We start from the raw sequence: 19,756 nt of genomic DNA on the forward strand, positions 1-19,756 counted from the left end.
GGCGGGGCGCTGGCGGGGAGGGGCGTCCCCAGAGTCCGGGGTTGGGAGGCGGGGCTTTGGCTGCGCTCTTTGGCTTTTCCCCAAACCCAGACCCAAACCCAGACGCACCGCCACCCGAGTGCCGGTCCGTTAGGGAAAGGAGCCCGGTGCCGGGACAGCAGAGCCATGAATTACGCCCGGTTCCTCACGGCCACGAGCGCAGCCCGCGAGCCCTCTGCCATCCGCGTCCTGAGTGAGTACTGCGCCCGGCGCCCTTCCTGCTGGCCCCGGGGGTCTCAACGGTCACCTGTAGCATTGGGTTCACGATGCCTTTGAAAACGGGCCGTGAGCCAGCCAGGCTCGGGGGCGCACATGAACCCGCACCGGCCGTGATTTCCCAGGACTCCCACCAGCCAGGAGCGCGGCGTGGTTTGGGCTACAAGGGCGGCGGCAGCGGTCACGGCCACAGGCTACGCTGGGCCAGGCCCTCCGAGGGAGGAGACGCGTGCAGGTCAGCGGAGGCCGCCCGGTAAATGTGACAGGTCCAGGGGTGCATCGGGTCAAACTGAAGAGGCCCTTTGCCTATTTTCCTGATCGCTGCCGTCCTGTTTGCCAAACTCTCTCGACCCTTAGCACCAGTCGAGTGGGAAGAGGAAATGTTCCTCCGCTTGTTGATTTTGATGCCATGATGCTATCACTCCACATGATCGAACTTGATAGTTTCTCCGGCCCAGTGGACACCGAGTTATTTTCCTTAGGACTGTCTTCGGTGAACATGTTTCTCTCTCTCTCTCTCTCTCTCTCTTCCATGTTTCTTGTAGCTGATATTCTGAGCAAGGCCCCCGAATCGTTCATCTCCTTGGCTCCCGGGTCCCCAAATCCGAACATGTTCCCCTTTAAGACGGCCAGTGTCACCATAGAAAATGGAAAGCCCATCCACTTTGGAGAAGACGTGATGAAGCGAGCTCTTCAGTATTCGCAGAGCGCTGGGTAGGTAGTCAAAGATAGTCGCTGAGCATTATCTATACCAAATCGGTCCGTATTCTCCAAGGAATTTCAAAATATCCTCCCAGAACTGAGTCGTTCTCAGTAGTTCTGATGGTGCTGGATCACACTGTGGCCAACTGACAAAGTGACTTGTGTCTTTTAAGAGTTCAACTATTGGGACCTTTTTGGAAAAGAGCTTTCAAAGAGTAAAGAAACACCTAGCATCTCAAATTTCTTCGGGACTGCTTTGAGAGAAGGAAGCACCATTGGAACGGAGTCTTTGAAAAATGAGACCGCCGCTAGGTGAAGAAACAGGCTGGGAGAAAGGAAGCCAAAGAGGACCCCGGAAGTGGAGGCAGCAATTTTAAATCCGGGGCAAAAATAATTTGCTAATCACTATTCACCCTTTTTAAGCAGACACTCTTTGTTATAAACTTAAAAGTCATTCTTCTAAGGATAAAGGATATTTTATGGAATGCGGATATAAATGATGCGTTATCAAGGCCTTTGTTCTGTGATGGAAAATGTATTGGAGTACAATACATATGGGTTTCAAACATTTCCTAGGAAAAAATGTAATTAAAAGATGATGGAATTTTTTCCATGGATGTGTTTTCAAGCTTGTCTCTTTCACTTACACACACACACACACACACACACACACACACACACACACAGAGTTAAAAACTGTTGTCAATGAGGTTCCAGATCATATATGCACTGGTTTATTCTAGACAAAATCGATCTAAGTACATTCTGCAATTAGCAGATGACTGCAGGCAAGTTCTCTCCATTATACAGTGGTTTTCATGTCCTTTGTGTGCCTTCAAAAAAAGTCCAATCAAAACACAGGCTTCCAATGAGATCGGCTGCCTGCTGATAACAGTTAAATTCAAGGTAGAACGGGGTCAGCTCAGAAGGTTTGGGCAATTACTTTACAGAATTCCAAAAAATTAATCTTGATAGAATATCTTAAAGGACATAGGGCAGAGTGGTGTATTATGAAGAAATTTTAAGCAAACTGAAAACTGCCTTGGTGAGAAAAGACCAGAAAAGTCACACCAAGGCACATCCTCATTTTTCAAGGGTCTCCGAGGCTGCCGTTGGGAAGCCTTACCTCATCCACCTTCCAACCCTAATCTCGCTCCTTGACACTTCTTTGTGTTCCCCAAATGCAAAAGAATATTTTAAAGGAACACGATTTGAGTCTATCAAGGATGCCACAGTGCAGCTTTGCCATCTGAATGGAAACATGCGGAATTCTTTGGGTAAGGGTTAGAGAGATGGAAACATTGTTTTCAGAATTATGTAGACCTGGATGGTGGATATGTCAAGAAACAATAGCTTCATATTTTGATTTTGTTGTTGTTTAATAAAGGTGTCTGGTATTCTAGCAAGACTTTGTTTTTCTTACCTTTGTATGTAATACCAAATCAAACTCACTGCCATAGTCAATGCTGACTCATGGCAGCCCTACAGGACAGCATAGAACTGCCCCTGTGGGTTTCCAAGACTAACTCTGCATAGTAGAAGGCCTTTCTTTCTTTGGATGGCATGAAAAGTACTTTTATAATGAACTTCTCTACCTGGTTATGAAAATCTTTTTATGGCAAGATATGAAAAAATAATAATTTATAAATTATCAAGGGTTCATGAGGGAGGGGGCGCAGGGAGGGAGGGGGAAAAATGAGGACCTGATGCCAGGGGCTTAAGTGGAGAGCAAATGTTTTGAGAATGATGAGGGCAATGAATGTACAAATGTGCTTTACACAATTGATGTATGTATGGATTGTGATAAGAGTTGTATGAGCCCCTAATAAAACGATTTTAAAATTTGGCAAAAAAAAAAATCTTTTTATGAAGAGATAAGAATTGATTTTACAATGAATGGTTTAGGATAAAAGAGTGCAGGCTTTAGAAAAAGAAAAGTCTAGATTCAAATCTCAGCTCATTCGAACCCTGAATGACTTTGTATGAATTTGTTAAACCTTTCGTCTTTTAAACTGGGATATTAATATTGGCAAAAAACATTTGAGGGTTTGAACGTATAACAGAGCCTGGTATAAAGCATTTATCACCTGTATGCTAGTAGTATAATTCTTACTACAATAAATGTAAAAATACATTTTGTGTTTTAGAATTCCAGAACTGTTGACCTGGCTAAAACAGTTACAGGTACATTTGCATAATCCTCCCACCATTCACTATCCACCCAGTCAAGGACAAATGGAAGTATGTGTCACCTCTGGCAGCCAAGACGGTCTTTGTAAGGTAAGACTGAAAGGAAGATGGATCCCAAGGTAGAATTCAGTAGGATCATAATATCGTCATTTCAACCCCAAGCCCCTGCTGCTGAGATCTTAGATGGAGTTTCCGAGGATGTAAATCTTTGAACAGGCAGCCTCAGCTTTCTCCCACGAAACTGCTGCTGAATTTTGAACCACTAACCTAGCGGTTCCTGGTCCAACGCTGATCCCACAGCACCACCAGGCACCAGGACTGTTAAAGATTGTGGTTGTATACCATGGTGTCAATTCCACCTCCGAGCTACTTTAGATGGCATAGAACTGCCCCCCCAACCCCCAAAGGTTTTCTAAGCCATAGCCTTGCAAGAGCAGAACATCAATCAGGCCTTCCTCCTGTGGAGCCTCCCAATGGGTTCCAATCACCAGCCTCTAGATCCACAGCCAAGCGCTTAACGTTTGCATCACAGGACCCCTTTGTTATCTGCCCTTCATTTCATTCTTTCTTAACATACAGCCTAGAGCTATGAGTCCATCAAACAAGATTCCTATGAAGGACTCCCCATGGCCTTATTAAATCTTATAGGAAAAAACAAAAACATATTTGCTGACTGTTTCGCCGCCTGGCGACTCCTATGCCCTTACTCTAGACTAGAATTCTTCAGAGGGTTATCTTGTCGGTGCTGACTCCTAGTGAGCCCTAGGGAGGGTTCCAAGGCTGCCAGACAGGCCCATCGTTCTCCTGCAGAGTGGAGGGCCTGGGGGGTTGGCACTGCCGTCCCTGCCATGAGCAGCCCCACACACTGTGACTTTGCCACTCAGAGCTGCCCCAAAGCCCAGTGCTGCACTGCCAAGTTTCTGAGCGCCCAAAGATGCAGATGTATCTGTTCCTTCCTGTAGTTATGAAAATTCATTATGGCTTTAAAATTTTCAGAGTGTATCCTTTTACCCCTGAGATGAACATGTCACTCATTTGCATAATTTCTGCATTCATCACTTCATGAATGATGTCTGCCTTTGGGTCATACTTCTCTGGATCGCTGTCGACATTGGGGCCTCTGGCCTCTCTGGATTAATTCTCTCGCACAGTCAGTCATTCCACTGGCCTCCCTCTTGGGTCTCCTCCTCCAGCCCTCCCTTTCTCTTTGCCTCAATAAGACCTAAAATAATCCTGAAATTTATTTTGTTTTCATATCTTATCCTGGAGTCTTTGTGTCTCTGTGAGCCTCCTCTTTCTCCCTCTGAGTAGCTGGTGGAGTTAGCAGCCCAGCACACGACCCACTATCCCACCAGAGAGCATTCTGGATCAGCATCGACTCAATGGCATTGAGTTTGAGTGTTTTGGTTATTCGTGTGAGAAGAAAAGGTGAAATGTTTTTTCATGTTGTCTACATCTTAGCTGAGAGGTGGCTGCGAGGCCGTAGGCACAGCTCACATTTCCTTCAGGAAGGTGATTGAGTAATACAATCTAGCTCTCGCACTTGATTGAAAATTCAGAGCTCTTCGTGCATTGCAGAAGTGATTAGAACTGAAAAATCTGTATCATTTCACAGTACCAGACTGTAGCTCACAAGAAGAGAGTGTATTTTCTCACCATTCTGAAGGCTAGAAGTTTGAATTTAGGGTGTTGGGCGGAACATGCTCTCTCTCCACAGACTCCACCTTCTGGGGGTTACAGGCATTCCTTGGCTTGTGGCAGCGTAACTCCAATCTCTGTCTCCATCATCTCCTGGCCGTCTTCTTTGTATCTGTGTCTATGTCTCATCTTTGATAAGGACTCAAGTCATGGTGGATTAGGACTCCCTCTATGCCACGGTGGTCTCTAGATAACTAATTACATCTCCTGACACTATTTCCAAATGAGATACCAGGGGTTAGGACTTCAGTATATCTTTTGGAGGGAACACAGTTTAATTCATAACAGTCTGCCCTCTGGCTTCCCACAATTTATGTTCTTCCCTTGTACAAAAGGGATTTACCCCCAAAAGTTTTAATCCATTCCAGCATTATCTCTGAGTCAAAAAATTACATGTAAATATATTCAACCCCAAATCTCTTAGAACACTTAAATCAAATAGGGGTGAAACTTTTGGTACAAATCCATCCTAGAGCAAGATTCTTTTTCATCTGTGAGACAAACTTCCTTCTTCTCTGTGGACCTGTGAAACCTGGAAAATGTTACCCAAAATACAATGTACAAAGTACATATGCACAATGTACAAAGTACTTCCCAAATACAATGGTGTAAAGGCATAGGAGAGCCATTCTAAAAGGGGGAAAAAATAAAGGAAAGAGGGAATCCTGTTTCTCAAGCATGTGTGAAAACTCACAGGGCAAATTCCATTTAATGTCAAGGCTAGAAAACAGTTCCCTGAGGCTCACTGTTATCCTCGAGGTCTGTGGACAGCCCACTGGCCTTAGTCTCTGGACCCTGGACCCCAACCCCACCCTCTCAGCACAGGATGGCTCAAACCTCTTTACTCTGGCTCTTGCCAGAGACCCTTTCCTCTGGAACCGAGGAGATGGTAGCCAACCCGTGTTCCCCTATCCGTTAGGCTCACAGGAGCAAGAGCAGGTCCACCTACCTCTGAGCCACATTCTTCCCTTTTTCGAAAAGGTAACACATGCTCACAGCTGTCTGAGAGACTCTATTGATCTTTCTCTATCTGTAGCATCTCAAAAGTGGCACCTTTCCTTCATTTGGGCCCGTCCCTGGTTGCTTCAGCTCAGCTGGCAGTGTTTCTGCTGAGATAGTTCTTTGCTCCATCATTCACATGCCTAATTTCTGTGACAAGAAAAAAACAAAACAGCAATTAGTTCAGTCCTGCACTTGGTCTTCTCTGCAGAGCCGTCTTGTTGTTTTAATATGGATAAGCTGGGAGCATTTCACATCTTGAAGCGCTGGTTACTTTCTGTTTGGTAGTGTCTCCTGCTTACATTGCCCTAAAAGCCAGGAGAAGCCAGGTCACATTTTCTACACTTTCTTGGAAATCTTGGCTAAATATCCAAGTTCATCAATTGTAAGTTCTACTTCCTGCCCAGTGACTGAATGTAATTTTAAGCCGCATTCTCCGACACTTTATAACAAGGATCGCCTTTGCTCCAGTGCCCATCATGTTTGTAGTTTCCTTCTAAGGTCTCACCAAAAGTGCCTTTGATGTCTGTATTTCCACCAGCCACCTCTTCGACAACTCAGGCTGTTTCTGCCCTGTGCCTCAAAACGTTTCCAGTTTGCTCAGATTGCCCAGTCTCAAAGCCACTCCTCCTTGTTAGGCACTGGTTATTGTCGCCCCACTTCCCAGGACCAAAATCTGTACGCTTTCGAGTGCTGCTGTAACAAAGTACCATAACTTGCATGACTTAGAATAGCAGGGATTTATTCTCTCACAGGCTAGAATCCAATTCTCAATTGTAGACAGGACGGCTCTCTTCCTGAAGACTCTAAAGCAGTGGTTCTCAACCTGTGGGTCGCGACCTGTTTGGGGGCCAAAGGACCCTTTCACAGGGGTCACCTGATTCATAACAGTGGCAAAATTACAATTATGAAGTAGCAATGAAAATAATTTGGTGGTTGGGGGGTCACCACAGCATGAGGAACTGTATTAAAGGGTGGTGGTGTTAGGAAGGTTGAGGACCACTGCTCTAAAGGAATAGCTCTCCTTGTCTCTTCTGGCTTTAGGTGGTCCCAGGAAGTCCTTGGATTGAAGCAACAGAATTCCGTTTTATCTCTGTCTTCACATGGCCATCTTCTTTCTTGTATTTGTCAGTGGGTCTCTGTTTTAATAATGACAATGTTAGTCATTCGGATTAAGGCTACTTCAGTATGTCCTCTTGCTAACTAATTACATTTTCAAAGGCACTATTTCCAAATAAGGTCATATTTACAAGTATGAGGGTTATGACTAAAACATGTACAAGAACCAAGATTATGACCCTTATTGGGGCCCTAGAAGAGAGGTGGTCCGCGTTATAAAATGTTAGAGAACTTGGTTTCATTGTGTTCTATCATTAAACAGAAAGTAGAACTTGCAATTGTTGCACTTGGATATTTGGGGGAGCACAATTAACCCAGAACACCTTCTACTGAAAGACATTTTAAAACTCCATCCATGCATCCTCACAATATTCCACTTTCAGGATCACTGCTTTCTGATGTGCCTGCAAGGATAAACTAACTGCAGATATTAAATAACTCAGCAACTTGCCCCGCTCTTTGGAAAGATGTTGGATTGGCATTTTCAGTGTTGAAGCCTATCTGTCAATAGCCGTGATTTTGTTGTGTCATAGTTAATGGTTAGCCCATCTTTCTGACAATAGCTAATAACAGCTGGAACTTACTAACCACTTACTACATAGCAGGCCATTGGGGTAGGCACTTTAAATATGTTCATGTAGTGCTCATCATAAACGTGTGTGTGGTGACTCTTGCCTCCAATTAGTTAATAGTTAGTAAGGAAGGTCAGACATACGCCCGTCCTCATGTTGTTAGTTGCTATCAAGTGAGCTCCAACACAGGACAAACCTAGCAGGGTGAAGTGCTGCTTGATCCTTAGCCAACTTAATGGTCAATGGAATATCACTTACATTTCACATCTCAGCAGGGTAACTCGTGGTCAGCAGGTTTTGGCTGAACATCCAGACTAAGGCAGAGTTGGAAGAGCAGCCTGGTAATCTACACATACTTCTGAAAACCAACTGGTGGAAAGCCCAGTGGGTCCCTGCAGAAGCTCCTCTTAGCAAGAGGAATTAACTTGACCTTTACACTCTGTGTGTGTGTGTGTGAGACTTCATGCCAAACAGGGTTAAAGCCCTAGATCTGAAGGAAATGGAATAGAATTTATTTGTCCAGGCGGACGGTGATACTTTTAACTTATACCATTTCCACAAATTATCTATGCCAATTCTAAAAGAGGTAGCAGTGTGTTATTCTGAGAGAACTCTTGCCTTGATGTCTGCAAGGTAATTCAACTTTGAATGGGGCCTCCTGTCTGGAGAGGAAATAAAATTCATCTTGAAAGTTGGAAAGGTCTTCGCAGGAAGGGAACTCAGGATCCTCTTCGTGAGGGCAGCAGTTAGGATCACAGCCCAAACCACAGACAGACCTGAGCTTTCTGTAAGCTAAAAACCACCTCAGGTCAAAATTAATGAGAGGATAATAGTATAGAAACAGTCAAATGGGACATTCAAAACAGACACGGTAAAGTCTAGAGATAACAAAAGAACTAGTTAAAGACGAGTAAAAAGGGATATAAAATTTTAACATAGTAAACCTAATGTATAATTGTCAGAGCGAGGCTCTTGTAAATGTGCAACATAGTTTCTGGTTGGTTGACTTCTCGTGTTTTCCTGCTGAGTCTTGTAAACTCTGACTGAGAAAGTATAGGCTTCAGGCTTCGACTGCTAGTTTGCATCGGCTGACCGAGCGCCCGTGAGCTGGCTTCAGGAACTGCGCGGACACAGCATCTGCTCGGGTGTCTTCACACTAAGGAGGCTGTCCCATGGCTCTCCACTTCACCTGTCCTTTTTCTTGAATAACGAGTCCTTCTAATCAGTCTCTCCATCTTGATTCAAATAAAACTCACTTATTTGAAACCAGGGCAACTTTCTTTTTTCTGTTTTTAGTCAATATGAAAACTGTAACCTTGTTAACATTAATGAAGTTTTCATTACATTTCCAAGAAGCCCTGATGGCACTGTGGATTAGGCTCCTAACTGAAAGTTTGGCTGTTCAAACCCACCAGGAGAGAAAGACAGGCTGCGCCCATAAGTCTGACAGCCTTGGAAACTGTAAATAGGGTCCTTGTGAGTCGGGATTCATTGGATGTCACTGGGTTTGAATGATGTTTTTATTAGACAAGAACATCTTGTAGCAATGAAAGTTTTCACCATTTTTCCTCCCTCTTCCTATATTTAGTTTTGAAAAAAAAAAAGAAATAGTTACTGTTTTAGGTTTTGCATGGAGAGAAGCATTTGTTTATGATCCCATGGGCTGATATTTTAAAAGTTCACGTCAGCAGAATTCATGTTGTGAGGAAGTACAATCTGAATGGTTTCTTCCAGAGAGATGCTCAGAATGATTTTTCTTTTCTGTCAAAACATCGGTCATATTGAAGAAGGGATATTGCATGGGTGGCCAGATATATCAATCATTTGCTTTTCTTTTTTTAATATCATTTTATTAGGGGCTCATACAACTCTTATCACAATCCATACATCCATACATTGTGTCAAGCACATTTGTACATTCATTGCCCTCATCATTCTCAAGACATTTGTTCTCCACTTAAGCCCCTGGCATCCACTCCTCATTTTCCCCCTCCCTCCCCCCTCCCCAATCATTTGTTTTTCTGCAGGCAAGCTTGGGGAGAATCTTGTCTAGTATGTCTTTGACTGTGTTCCCCAGGAGAGCTGTTGTTTGAGGCTCTTGCTGTTCTATCTATAGCAATTCAACAGTAATGCCAGAAGAAAACCCTCCTCTCTTGAAATTGGGAGTATTTTCCATTCGCATGTCTCCTAACTGACATGGAAACTGTATATAATTCCATTTTTCATTTGCTCTGTTGATATTGCACATGCCACCCCAGCAGTTGTCCTGATCCAAGGGTGGCCTGTAAAGCCCAAGAATCAATGACACACTTTCCAGAGAACAACAGTTTGTCCTAGGACACCAACAGCTCACAAAAGGCCAAACGGACATCCCAGGCCAGAATGGCGAACAGACACCATTGGTAACAGATCTGTGCGTCATGAGATGCACAGTGTTACAAATGATAGGAAGGGCACGCTTGAACTGGGATTGTGAAGCTTCTCGAGATGGGAGGGGTTCTTTTGTGATTGTATGACGTGCTCACAATCAACCCCTTGATTTAGGTAGAGAAAGAAATCAATGATGTCAGCAGGCATGGACTGTCTGTAGAACTTCCCAAGATGGGTTACACTCTTACTGCCCCCTGCCTCCCCCATGCTCCCTGCTGGCCTCCCACTCCTTGCTGAAACACTCTCCCCTCCAGCCGCTGGCACCCACTGCGAGGCTGGCCTGCAGCAACTTGCTCAGGCTTCCCTGCAGTGTCAGCCTCCCGGACCTCCAGTCTTCGTTTACTGCAGCTCCTCCGGGCAGGGCGCTGCCCTTGACCCTCCTCTTTCCTTCGTCTGTACACGCCCTTGAAACCTTTATTCACACCCATGTGGTCACCATGTACTACAGGTCCTGTGCCGGCTCCTCTCCTGTCCATGTCCCTTTGTCCCTCCATCTCCCAGACACCGTCCTAGTTCACCTCAAACTGAACACGCCCTAAAACCCGCGCTCAGCATCTTCTTTTCCTCAGGGATCTAGCGCATCACAGCGATCTAGTTCTCCAGCCGCAAAGCGTATCATCTTTGACGCCTCTTCCTGATTCCACTTGATTGCACCGACCTTCGCCTTGCTCGTAACTGCTTTCCGCACACGACAGGACAGAGGAGTGACTCTCCGGGTCATCTTTGCACATCTGCCCGTCTTCATTTTTGTTAAACTTCACCCAGGGAGAGTTGTTTCAACATGCATAGCTGCCCCTGTGTGACCCCCTCTCTCATTCGGTGCTGCCAATTCTTGCCAGGCTCCCATGGCTCCAGGGCCTGCACGATACAATCTCTGGCCACCTCTGCCTGGTCGCAGTGCCCTCTCCGCTTCACGTTCGGCCCGAAACCACAGAAGGCTTTTGCTTCTTCCAGACGTCCCTGCCGTCACTCCCCACACTCTGAGCTCACCGTCCCTGGGGAGCCTTCCTTGAATCCTCCGAGCAGGGCCGGTCAGCCTACAGTGAGTTCCTAGAACCATCCGCCTCTGTACATGGCCCCACTCGTGTAGGGTTTTAAGGAAACATGTATTTGAGAGACTTCAATGAATGCCCACTTCTCTCGGTGGATTCTCAGTTCTGTGAGGGTGAAAACCATCTGTCGTGCATACCGTTTTCTCTCAGGCAGCACACCCAGGACTGGGGGTGTGGCTGGGCGCGGTCAGGTCGGCTCTGACCCACCGGAACCCTGCTGATAGGCCTGGCCTCTGGGGGCGGGGGATGAGACGCCATCAGGTAGACCAGCTCATGGTGGCAGCATGGCTTTCGGAACACACTTGTATTTTAGAGAGCTTTTCGATGGCTGCCTCTTCAGAAAAGGTTCACCAAACCTTTCTTCCGAGGCACCCCTGAGTAGCCTTGACCTGCCGACTTGTCTGTTAGCAAACCCATGAATCATTTGTACCCCCAAGGATTCCCGCTTTGCTGACAGTAGACATTTAGTAAAATCCCCACCCCACCCCACCCACACAAAATAAGGATTAAAAGGAATAACTGAATTATAGAAACCAAACCAGGTAATTTTTTTTACATTACCCTAAACGGGTTGGCAAATTATGGCCCGAGCATCCAATCTAGCCTCTCTCGTTTTGTAAATGAAGTCTGATCAAGACACAGCCAGGCCCCCACGCACACCTTGCCACTGGCTGTTGGCACGGCAGCAGTACAGTCCGGAGGGTGCGAGAGAACCACTGCATGGCTCACAAGGCTGAAAATCTCGACTGTCTGATGCTTTATATAAAAAGGTTGTAAACTTCTGCCCTCGGATCTGAGTGAGCTCATGCTGCACCAGGGGCTCCTGAGGATGGAAAGGACCCTATATGAGCTAACGTGTGCGTCTTTCGTTAGGTGTTTGAAATGCTGATTAGTCCCGGAGACAACATCATGCTAGATGAGCCTGCGTATTCGGGAACGCTGCAAGCGGTGAGTGCTCGCTTTGCAAGAGGCGCCTCTCTTCCTTAAAAGCATGAAGAAGGAATGACCCCACATTTAGAATCATCTCTGTCCCCCGGGAAAAATTCACTGACAACTTTCATCAGTAAGCAGGATGAAATGATGCATGTAAAGTAGGTCCCATGCACCTTCTGTGTTAGACATACATCCCGATGGTGTGGCTAGGCTCACAAGAGCCGTCAGTCAGCAAGTACACAGAGTAACATTCACCAAAGGAAATGAGATTGGGCATAATCATGTCTAGTTTTCTGAATGTATAAAATCTTTGTTTTTCCTTATTATTTTTTATTACCCTCTGCATAAGCACAACTCTATTATATGGGAATTTGATGTGGTGATAAACAAATGTACTACAAGTAAAACTACCCACTCCAGTGTTAAAATAACGAGACTGGAACATCGAAGTAAGGAAGTCGATTGTGTAACTTGTAGTGTTCCGGACAGGTAGGTTGAGAATTCCTGCATTTGGGGCACCAAACTTTAGGATCGATAAGCACACGTAGGAGTCCTCGGTGATGCGCACAGTTAGGCGCTCATCTGCTGAGAGAGAAGTTGGAAGTTAAGTCTACCCAGAGGACTCTCAGAAGAAAGACCTGGTAATCATATCTGAAAGACCAGCCTTTGAAAACCCACTGGAGCATCGTTGTCCTCTGACACACAGGGGCCACCGTGAGTCCGCATGGACAACTCATTTGGTATTTCTTTGTTTTGTTCTGCCCTTTCCTTTATGAACCAGTTCTCATTATAATGTTAAAGATAATCCAGTCAAAAAAGGCTTGGGTATGTGATGTAGGAAATTACTCCAGTCTCTCAGTGGCTCCCTGCCACCAAGGTGTATGCCTCATGTGATCGCACGCTTCTCATCCACCTCAGATCAGCTACCTTCCATGCCATCTTCATTTCTAGCCCAAGGGTCATGGAACCTTCCTCTCTCTTGGACACGGTGGGTCTGGTTCTTAAAGCTTCAGCTTGGAAGAGGCACGTCACATCTGCTCACAGTTTGTCGGCCAGTGTCCGACCCACAGCCAACCCTGCCATCAGTGAGACAGAGAAGTAGGGTCCATGCTCCAAGAAGGAGCGGGCTGTTCTTCAACAACAGTAGGACCAACCCCAGGAGAACAGTAGGATGAAACTATACACCCTCCACCCTCCGGAGCTTGGACTCGAGTACAGGTTCATATAGATTTGGGGGTAATGTTGACAATATAAGAAACATTGGTGACAGATGTACAGTAATCATGTCTGAATCTTGAGGTTTCTTTTTCTTTTTTTTTTTTAATGTACTCAACAGCTGCGTCCACTGGGCTGTAACATTATTAATGTGTCCAATGATGAACATGGGATTGTTCCAAATTCCCTCAAAGAAGTGCTTTCTAAATGGAAACCGGAAGATTCGCAGAACCCCAAGAAAAAGACTCCGAAATTTCTGTACACTGTCCCAAGCGGCAACAACCCTACTGGAACCTCACTGACAGCGGACCGCAAAAAGGAAATCTATGAGGTATCTGAGGGGATTGTGTCTGTGCCTGCATTCCCGTCTCTGTTGAACTTGTTAGAAGACTGTTGGACAAATTCCATTCTGCCTACCTAGTTTTAATAAAAAGAAATCATCTATGCCAAGAATTCCAATACATTTAAACACAATACCCAAACTAAACGCACAACCATTGAATTGGTTCCAGCTCATAGCAACACTCTTTCGAGTTGCCAAGGCTGCAAATCGTTACAGAAACAGGTAGCCTTGCCTTTCTCCTGAGGAGCAGCTGGTGAGGTTGAACCGCTGCCCTTGCTGTTAGCACCCAAACGTGCAACCAACAGACACACCAGGGCTCCCTAGACACAGTAGAGGTTTTCTTTGTAAACTATTGATGAGATTTTGTAAATGTTTTCTTTGTTAATTATTGATGAGGTTTTTTATCTTTTCCCTGAATTGATGTTATTTTATAAAAAGGGCTGGTGTTAAATTTTATATGATTATTTGATCTTTGACCCCAAGTTTGATTTTCATGGGTTTTTTTTTTCCTGTTTTCGACTTGCCTTTTCTTCCTAGTCCTTCACACTTGAGATCACAAAGCAGGTCTGTAAGATAAGAAGAATGTTCTCTTTAGAAGATTTCTTATAGGTACCCATCCACAGTGCCTGGCTTCTCACTATGGAGAAGTAGACGTATCAAGCACATATTGACGTATACAGAAACTCTTTTAAAGTCAAATAAAAGCCATGCCTTCAGAGAAGTCTCTTTCATGCACCTGACTTTGCCCCCTAGCCTTTCACAACACATATATTATGCTATACGGAATCTAATCACAGGTAGTGGAATCATAAGAAAGATTTAAAACAATTCCCTTTGCTTGTAATACATATGTACACACACATGCTTGTATATGTGTATATCAGAGGGTTTCAAAAGGTTACGGGGAAAATGTAATTTAAAGATAATGGGATTTTTCCATGAACTCTTTGAAGCCCTTTCAAAAATCTGAACTATTGTCTTATTCTCATTTTGCACACTCTCTAGGGCTCTGTCCTGAGATTTCTCTTCCTTCATTCACCCAGACAGCCTCATCTACACTCGTCGTTAAAACTTCCCATCTCTGTAGTGATAACTCTACATTGCCTACTATTAACCTGGCCCTTGAATTCCAGAGTTCTGTGTGCAACTTTCTATTGATATCCCAATACTTCTTCAATCTTATGTAGGTGCCCATTTTCCATCTGCACATTCTTCGTCTCCATAAATAATGCTCAATGAAGAATTACCCTTTATTCATAACTTTCCTTTCTCTCTTCTCCCTCCACCCAAATCACTCCATATTGTGGATTCTGCCTCCACCCTTCCCTTATCTAGTATGGTCTCTAAGAAAAAGGCCAAAGCCTTTTCTTAGTGAGCTAATTTGAGCACACCTTCACTACCCTGACCCACTCCATTCCATTCTTGATCTTTCACAATTTGTTCTGCTGCACTGTCAATGTAAAGCCAGTCCTCTCACCCCCATGTCTACAGCCCTCCAGTAGCTTCCCCTTGTAGTTCAACTAAGATCCAAATTCCTATCTGCCTAGCAAAACCAATCTGGCCTTCTATTCTTTGATCATACCTCTTGCCATTCTTACTCCAGCCATGCATACTGCCCTGGCCATGCTGAACTTCTTTGTATCCCTTAAACATTCCATGACTTTTTTTTTTTCCTCTCACACTAGGACCCTTGATCTCATTCTTTCCTCAGTCTGGAATCTTCAGTCTTCCCTGATATTTCACAACTAGCTCTTTCTTGTACTATGAGCTCCATTGTTTGCTCATTGAGAAGGCTTCACAAGGGTTCAACCTGAAATAGCTGCCTGGTCTCTCTCTCTCTCCCTTCTCTCTCACATCAAACCAAACTCATTGCCATCAAATCAATGCTGACTCATAGCAACCTGGTGGCGTAGTGGGTTACGCATTGAGTTGCTAACTACAAAGTCAGCAGTTTGAAACCACCAGCCACTCTGAAAGAGAAAGATGAGGCTTTCTACTCCCCATAAAAATCTTAGGCTCTCACAGAGGCAGATCTACTCATTCAATCCTGCAGGGTTGCTACGAGTCTCTCACACATCACAGCATTCATTATCTACTTGGGACTTAAGACCCAGCTGTCTACTCTTCTTCTCTTTGCTACAAATTGGCTTATGTATAGCCTGCTTCCCATTATAAGAGACTCTGAGACTCTGCATGTAAATTCCAGGAGACAAGAGCCTTTGGTGTTTTCTGTACCTCCTCATCCTCATTTGCCCATCACAGTGTTGTTAGTTGTCATCAGGGCAGCTCCAACTCATGGCAGCCTCATGTACAGCAGGCAGAATGAAACACAGTCCCGTTCCCATGCCACCTTCATGATCCTTGGTATATTTGAATTCATTGCTGCACTATTGTAAATCAAGAGAAGAGACTCAATTCAGTCACCAGGCCAGGTGGGCTGCAAACAGCAAAGTTTATAACTTGCCTGGCTGCAGACGAGTCAAGATAGAACAGTCTGTCATCCCTGGCTGTGGCTGTAACATGCATCAGTCTCGTGCTCAGGAACCAGTGCCTTTATATAGTAGACAGCCATGAGGAATGGGCTCGGAAATGAGGTGGGAAACACAGGGTGGGTTTCCTTGACTGATTGGCATCATGAAAGCTCCCAGTATTCATTTTTGGTTGTCATACTTAATAGTTCAGTGATTCCTTTGTGGATGTCAAGGTCCCGAGTTCACTGGTTTCTGGCAAAGATACATTGTGTCCCATTTGTACAGAACTTTTCACACGAGCAGTCTTGGGCAAAACTTTATAGGGTTGACTGGGGGCAAACACAGGGGAACTTGGGTTCTCACCAGACTTTGACCAGCCTTACAGCTGTTATTCAACCCACCTCATGGAGGTCCTCCCCCCGCCCTTTTTTTTTCATCTTCGCCCTCTGCTTTATCAAGTTCAACAAATACTTGTTGAATGAGTTTAAAAATGTGTGGTTCCAAATGATTCGAATCCCAGGTAGTCCTTGGGAAATAAGTATATTTTACTTTAATCGTTTTAGCTGGCAAGAAAGTACGACTTCCTCATCATAGAAGACGACCCTTACTTTTTTCTCCAGTTCAGCAAGGTAAGTGAGGATGTGAGCCAATTTCTGAATGTTCGCACGATCTCTGATGGTTTGAGCTTTGCCACTGAGTGAGAACTAATCCATTCGTTAATTTACACAAACTGTTCCTGTGCACCTGTTGTTGTTAGCTGCTGCCAGGTCAGCCCCTGACTCCCGTGGATCCCATAAGCTACAGAATAGAGCCATCCCATAGGATTTTCTTAGCTGTCATCTTTGTGGAAGTAATTTGACAGGCCTTTTCCCACAGAGCCACTAGACAGTCTCAAACCACTACCTTTCAGGTTAGCAGTCAAATGCAAGCTGCTTGTGCTAACCCAGGTTCCTTGTATGTATTTGTTACCACCTCAGTTTTTAGTAGTTATGGGTTAGGCTGTTAACTGCAAGGTCAACAGTTCAAAACCACCAGCTACTCCAAAGGAGAAAAATGGGGCTTTCTACTCCTGTAAAGAGTTACAGTCTCAGAAACCCACAGGGGGGTTGGGGGGGGGGGCAATTTTACTCTGTCCTATAGGTTCACTGTGAGTATCAACTCAATGGCAGTGAATTTCAGTTTGGGATCTTTTGATTTTATCAAGGAATCAATACATTTCCTTTTTCTGTACTACTGCTCGTTCCTGAAATAAATTGCCCTTAAAATAGTAACTGGCTCTCTGTACTATGTATTCAGAACTGATAATCTTCTTGAACTTCAAGTTTTAGTCCATAGCTCCTTAAACATCATACCAGGGCTATCAAATGGCTTTCATCATGAGTGTCACCTTTAGTCCCTTGCTAGTGGCTCACTGAAATGAAATCTGGGGTAGGATCCAGAATCTGTGTCCAAGCCGAAGGAGAAAGAGGACTGTGGTGGACATGATGTCCACCAGGAAGATGGGAACATGGCCTTCAAGGCAGCGTTCCCTATGCCTGCCATCCTTATCACTTACTTCTGAGATCTTATCTGTAGAATGGTTTCCATATTCTTTTCCTCTTTTCATGTTTATGGCTTTTTCCGTGGACACTGTAATGGGACAGAGTCCTAATGCCTGAGCCCTCGAAATCTAACACCATGCATTCCCCATCTGTTTTTGCAGTAGGTGGGGAGGTGGCTTCAAACGCTTAGTGGGAAATTCCATTATCTTTTTTTTTTAACATTTTATTAGGGGCTCATACAACTGTTATCCCAATCCATACACACATCAATTGTGTAAAGCGCATTTGTACATCGTTTCTCAAAACATTTTCTCTCCATTTAAACCCCCGACATTAGGTCCTCATTTTTCCCCTCCCTCCCCGCTCCCCCCTCCCGCATGAGCCCTTGATAGTTTACAAATGGGTATTTTGTCATATCTTGCCCTGTCCGACGTCTCCCTTCATCCACTTTTCGGTTGTCTGTCCCCCAGGGAGGAGGCCACACACAGTTCCATGCAATTGGTTCCCTCTTTCGTACCCACTCTCCCTCCACCCTCCCTGTTTTGCCACTCACACCACTGGTCCTATAGGGCTCATCCATCCTGGATTCCCTGTATTTTCAGTTCCTATCTGTACCAGTGTACCTCCTCTGGTCTAGCCAGTCTTGCAAGATAGAATTCGAGTCATGGTAGTGGGAGCGGGGAGGAAACCTTTAGGAACTAGAGGAAGGTTGTATTTCTCATCATTGTTACATCGCACCCTGCCTGGCTCATCTCCTCCCCGAGACCCCTCTGCAAGGGGATCTCCAGTGGCCTACTGCCGCTGTATACAAACTTCTGAATCCCCCTTGTATACCTGAATCCTGCCCTTTTCAATGAACTAAAAGGAGACAAGAACTCCGATTTCTCACCTGCCTCCTCCCCCTCCCAACCCTCGCACGGTCTGGGCTCCCTTTCACCTGTATGTCTCCTTCAAAAGCAGATGTTGAGATCAGTGTTCTACACTGACTAGATCTCTCCTCTGCATTCCCCGTCCCCATGTTCGTGGTTATTTGTTTGCTTATGTTTTATCTTTCTAGCTGGCTCTCAGGCTCTCCACTGTCTCTATAAATCATCCTGAATGCTGCTGCCTTTTTTCATTTTGATCTTGTCCAAGCTCGTTTTCCTTGGTCCAACCCTTGGAGCAAAAAGGATTTGTTGTTGTTGATGATGATGATGATGATGATGATGTTTGGGCTGCTAGCCAGAAGGTCGGCAGATCAAAATCACCCGCTGCTCCACAGGAGAAAGATGAGGCTTTCTACTCCTGTGAAGAGCGACAGTCTTAGAAACCCCCAAGGATAGTCTACCCGGCCTTGTAGCACAGCTATGCATAGGAAATGACTCAATGGAAGTGAGTTTGGTTTGGTTTGGTTTGGTTTGGTTTGGTTTGGTTTGGTTTGGTTTGGTTTGGTTTGGTTTGGTTTGGTTTGGTTTGGAGCAAATGGAAAAACACCGAGGGGAAAGCATAATGTGTGTGTTGGACAGAAGTATCCATGAGGAGAGGCAGAGGCTAAGAAGTGACCTCGCGGTTGCACATTCCTCTCAGACGGGGTGAAGTAAAGGTATTAGAGAGCTGGTTGTGCAACTTTTACCCCCACACCCTGCCCTGTCCACTCTCTATGCAAAGTCTTTGCATGTGAAGATCAGCCTTCTGAAACCTTCTGTTTTTGGTTTGTTTGTGTCTCACCTGAAGCCTTGGGCACCGACATTTCTCTCCATGGATATTGATGGCCGCGTCATCAGAGCTGACTCATTTTCCAAAGTGCTCTCCTCTGGGTAAGGCCCTGCATCTCTCGCTGAAGGGTTTGTATGAAAGAGTTAGGCGACTGTACCATAGTATCTTTTAGTGCACACATTTTTTTAAAATTTAAGATACTTGTGTTCCATCCGCCTTAAAACACCAGATTGATTACTGACGTGAACATAAACTCTTCCTCCCCCTCCCATCACCAGGAATCAAAGGCACTCACGCACCATCACCCTAAAGTGAAGGTGGGACTGTTCACATTTTTCTATTGATAGGTGAACACACACAGTTGGAAATATATTAGGTCAGAATTGCATTACATGTTAAGTGTATTCTTAAATTTAAATTTGCATTTTCAGTAAGAAATAGTTTTAGTAGACTATTTTAAATGTCTAGATCAGTGGTTCTCAACCTTCCTAATGCTGTGACCCTTTCATACAGTTCCTCATATTGTGGTGACCCCAACCAT

At 44.9% G+C, this 19,756-nt stretch overlaps 1 protein-coding gene across 1 annotated transcript in view; it reads left to right on the forward strand.

Annotated features, from left to right (window-relative positions):
- The first annotated feature begins 61 nt into the window (after window positions 1-61).
- AADAT (aminoadipate aminotransferase) overlaps window positions 62-19,756 on the forward strand; it is a 33,446-nt gene continuing 13,751 nt past the window's right edge. The window contains exons 1-7 of the mRNA XM_004696122.2: window positions 62-232; window positions 801-969; window positions 3,105-3,237; window positions 11,891-11,965; window positions 13,287-13,496; window positions 16,543-16,608; window positions 19,234-19,316. Of these exons, the coding sequence (XP_004696179.1) occupies window positions 166-232; window positions 801-969; window positions 3,105-3,237; window positions 11,891-11,965; window positions 13,287-13,496; window positions 16,543-16,608; window positions 19,234-19,316 (803 nt within the window). The 5' untranslated portion in view covers window positions 62-165. The remainder of the gene's footprint in view (window positions 233-800; window positions 970-3,104; window positions 3,238-11,890; window positions 11,966-13,286; window positions 13,497-16,542; window positions 16,609-19,233; window positions 19,317-19,756) is intronic.

The sequence above is a fragment of the Echinops telfairi genome, unplaced genomic scaffold, assembly GCF_000313985.2.
Source record: "Echinops telfairi isolate 266 unplaced genomic scaffold, ASM31398v2 ScPeMD7_9;HRSCAF=40, whole genome shotgun sequence".
Lineage (NCBI taxonomy): Eukaryota > Metazoa > Chordata > Mammalia > Afrosoricida > Tenrecidae > Echinops > Echinops telfairi.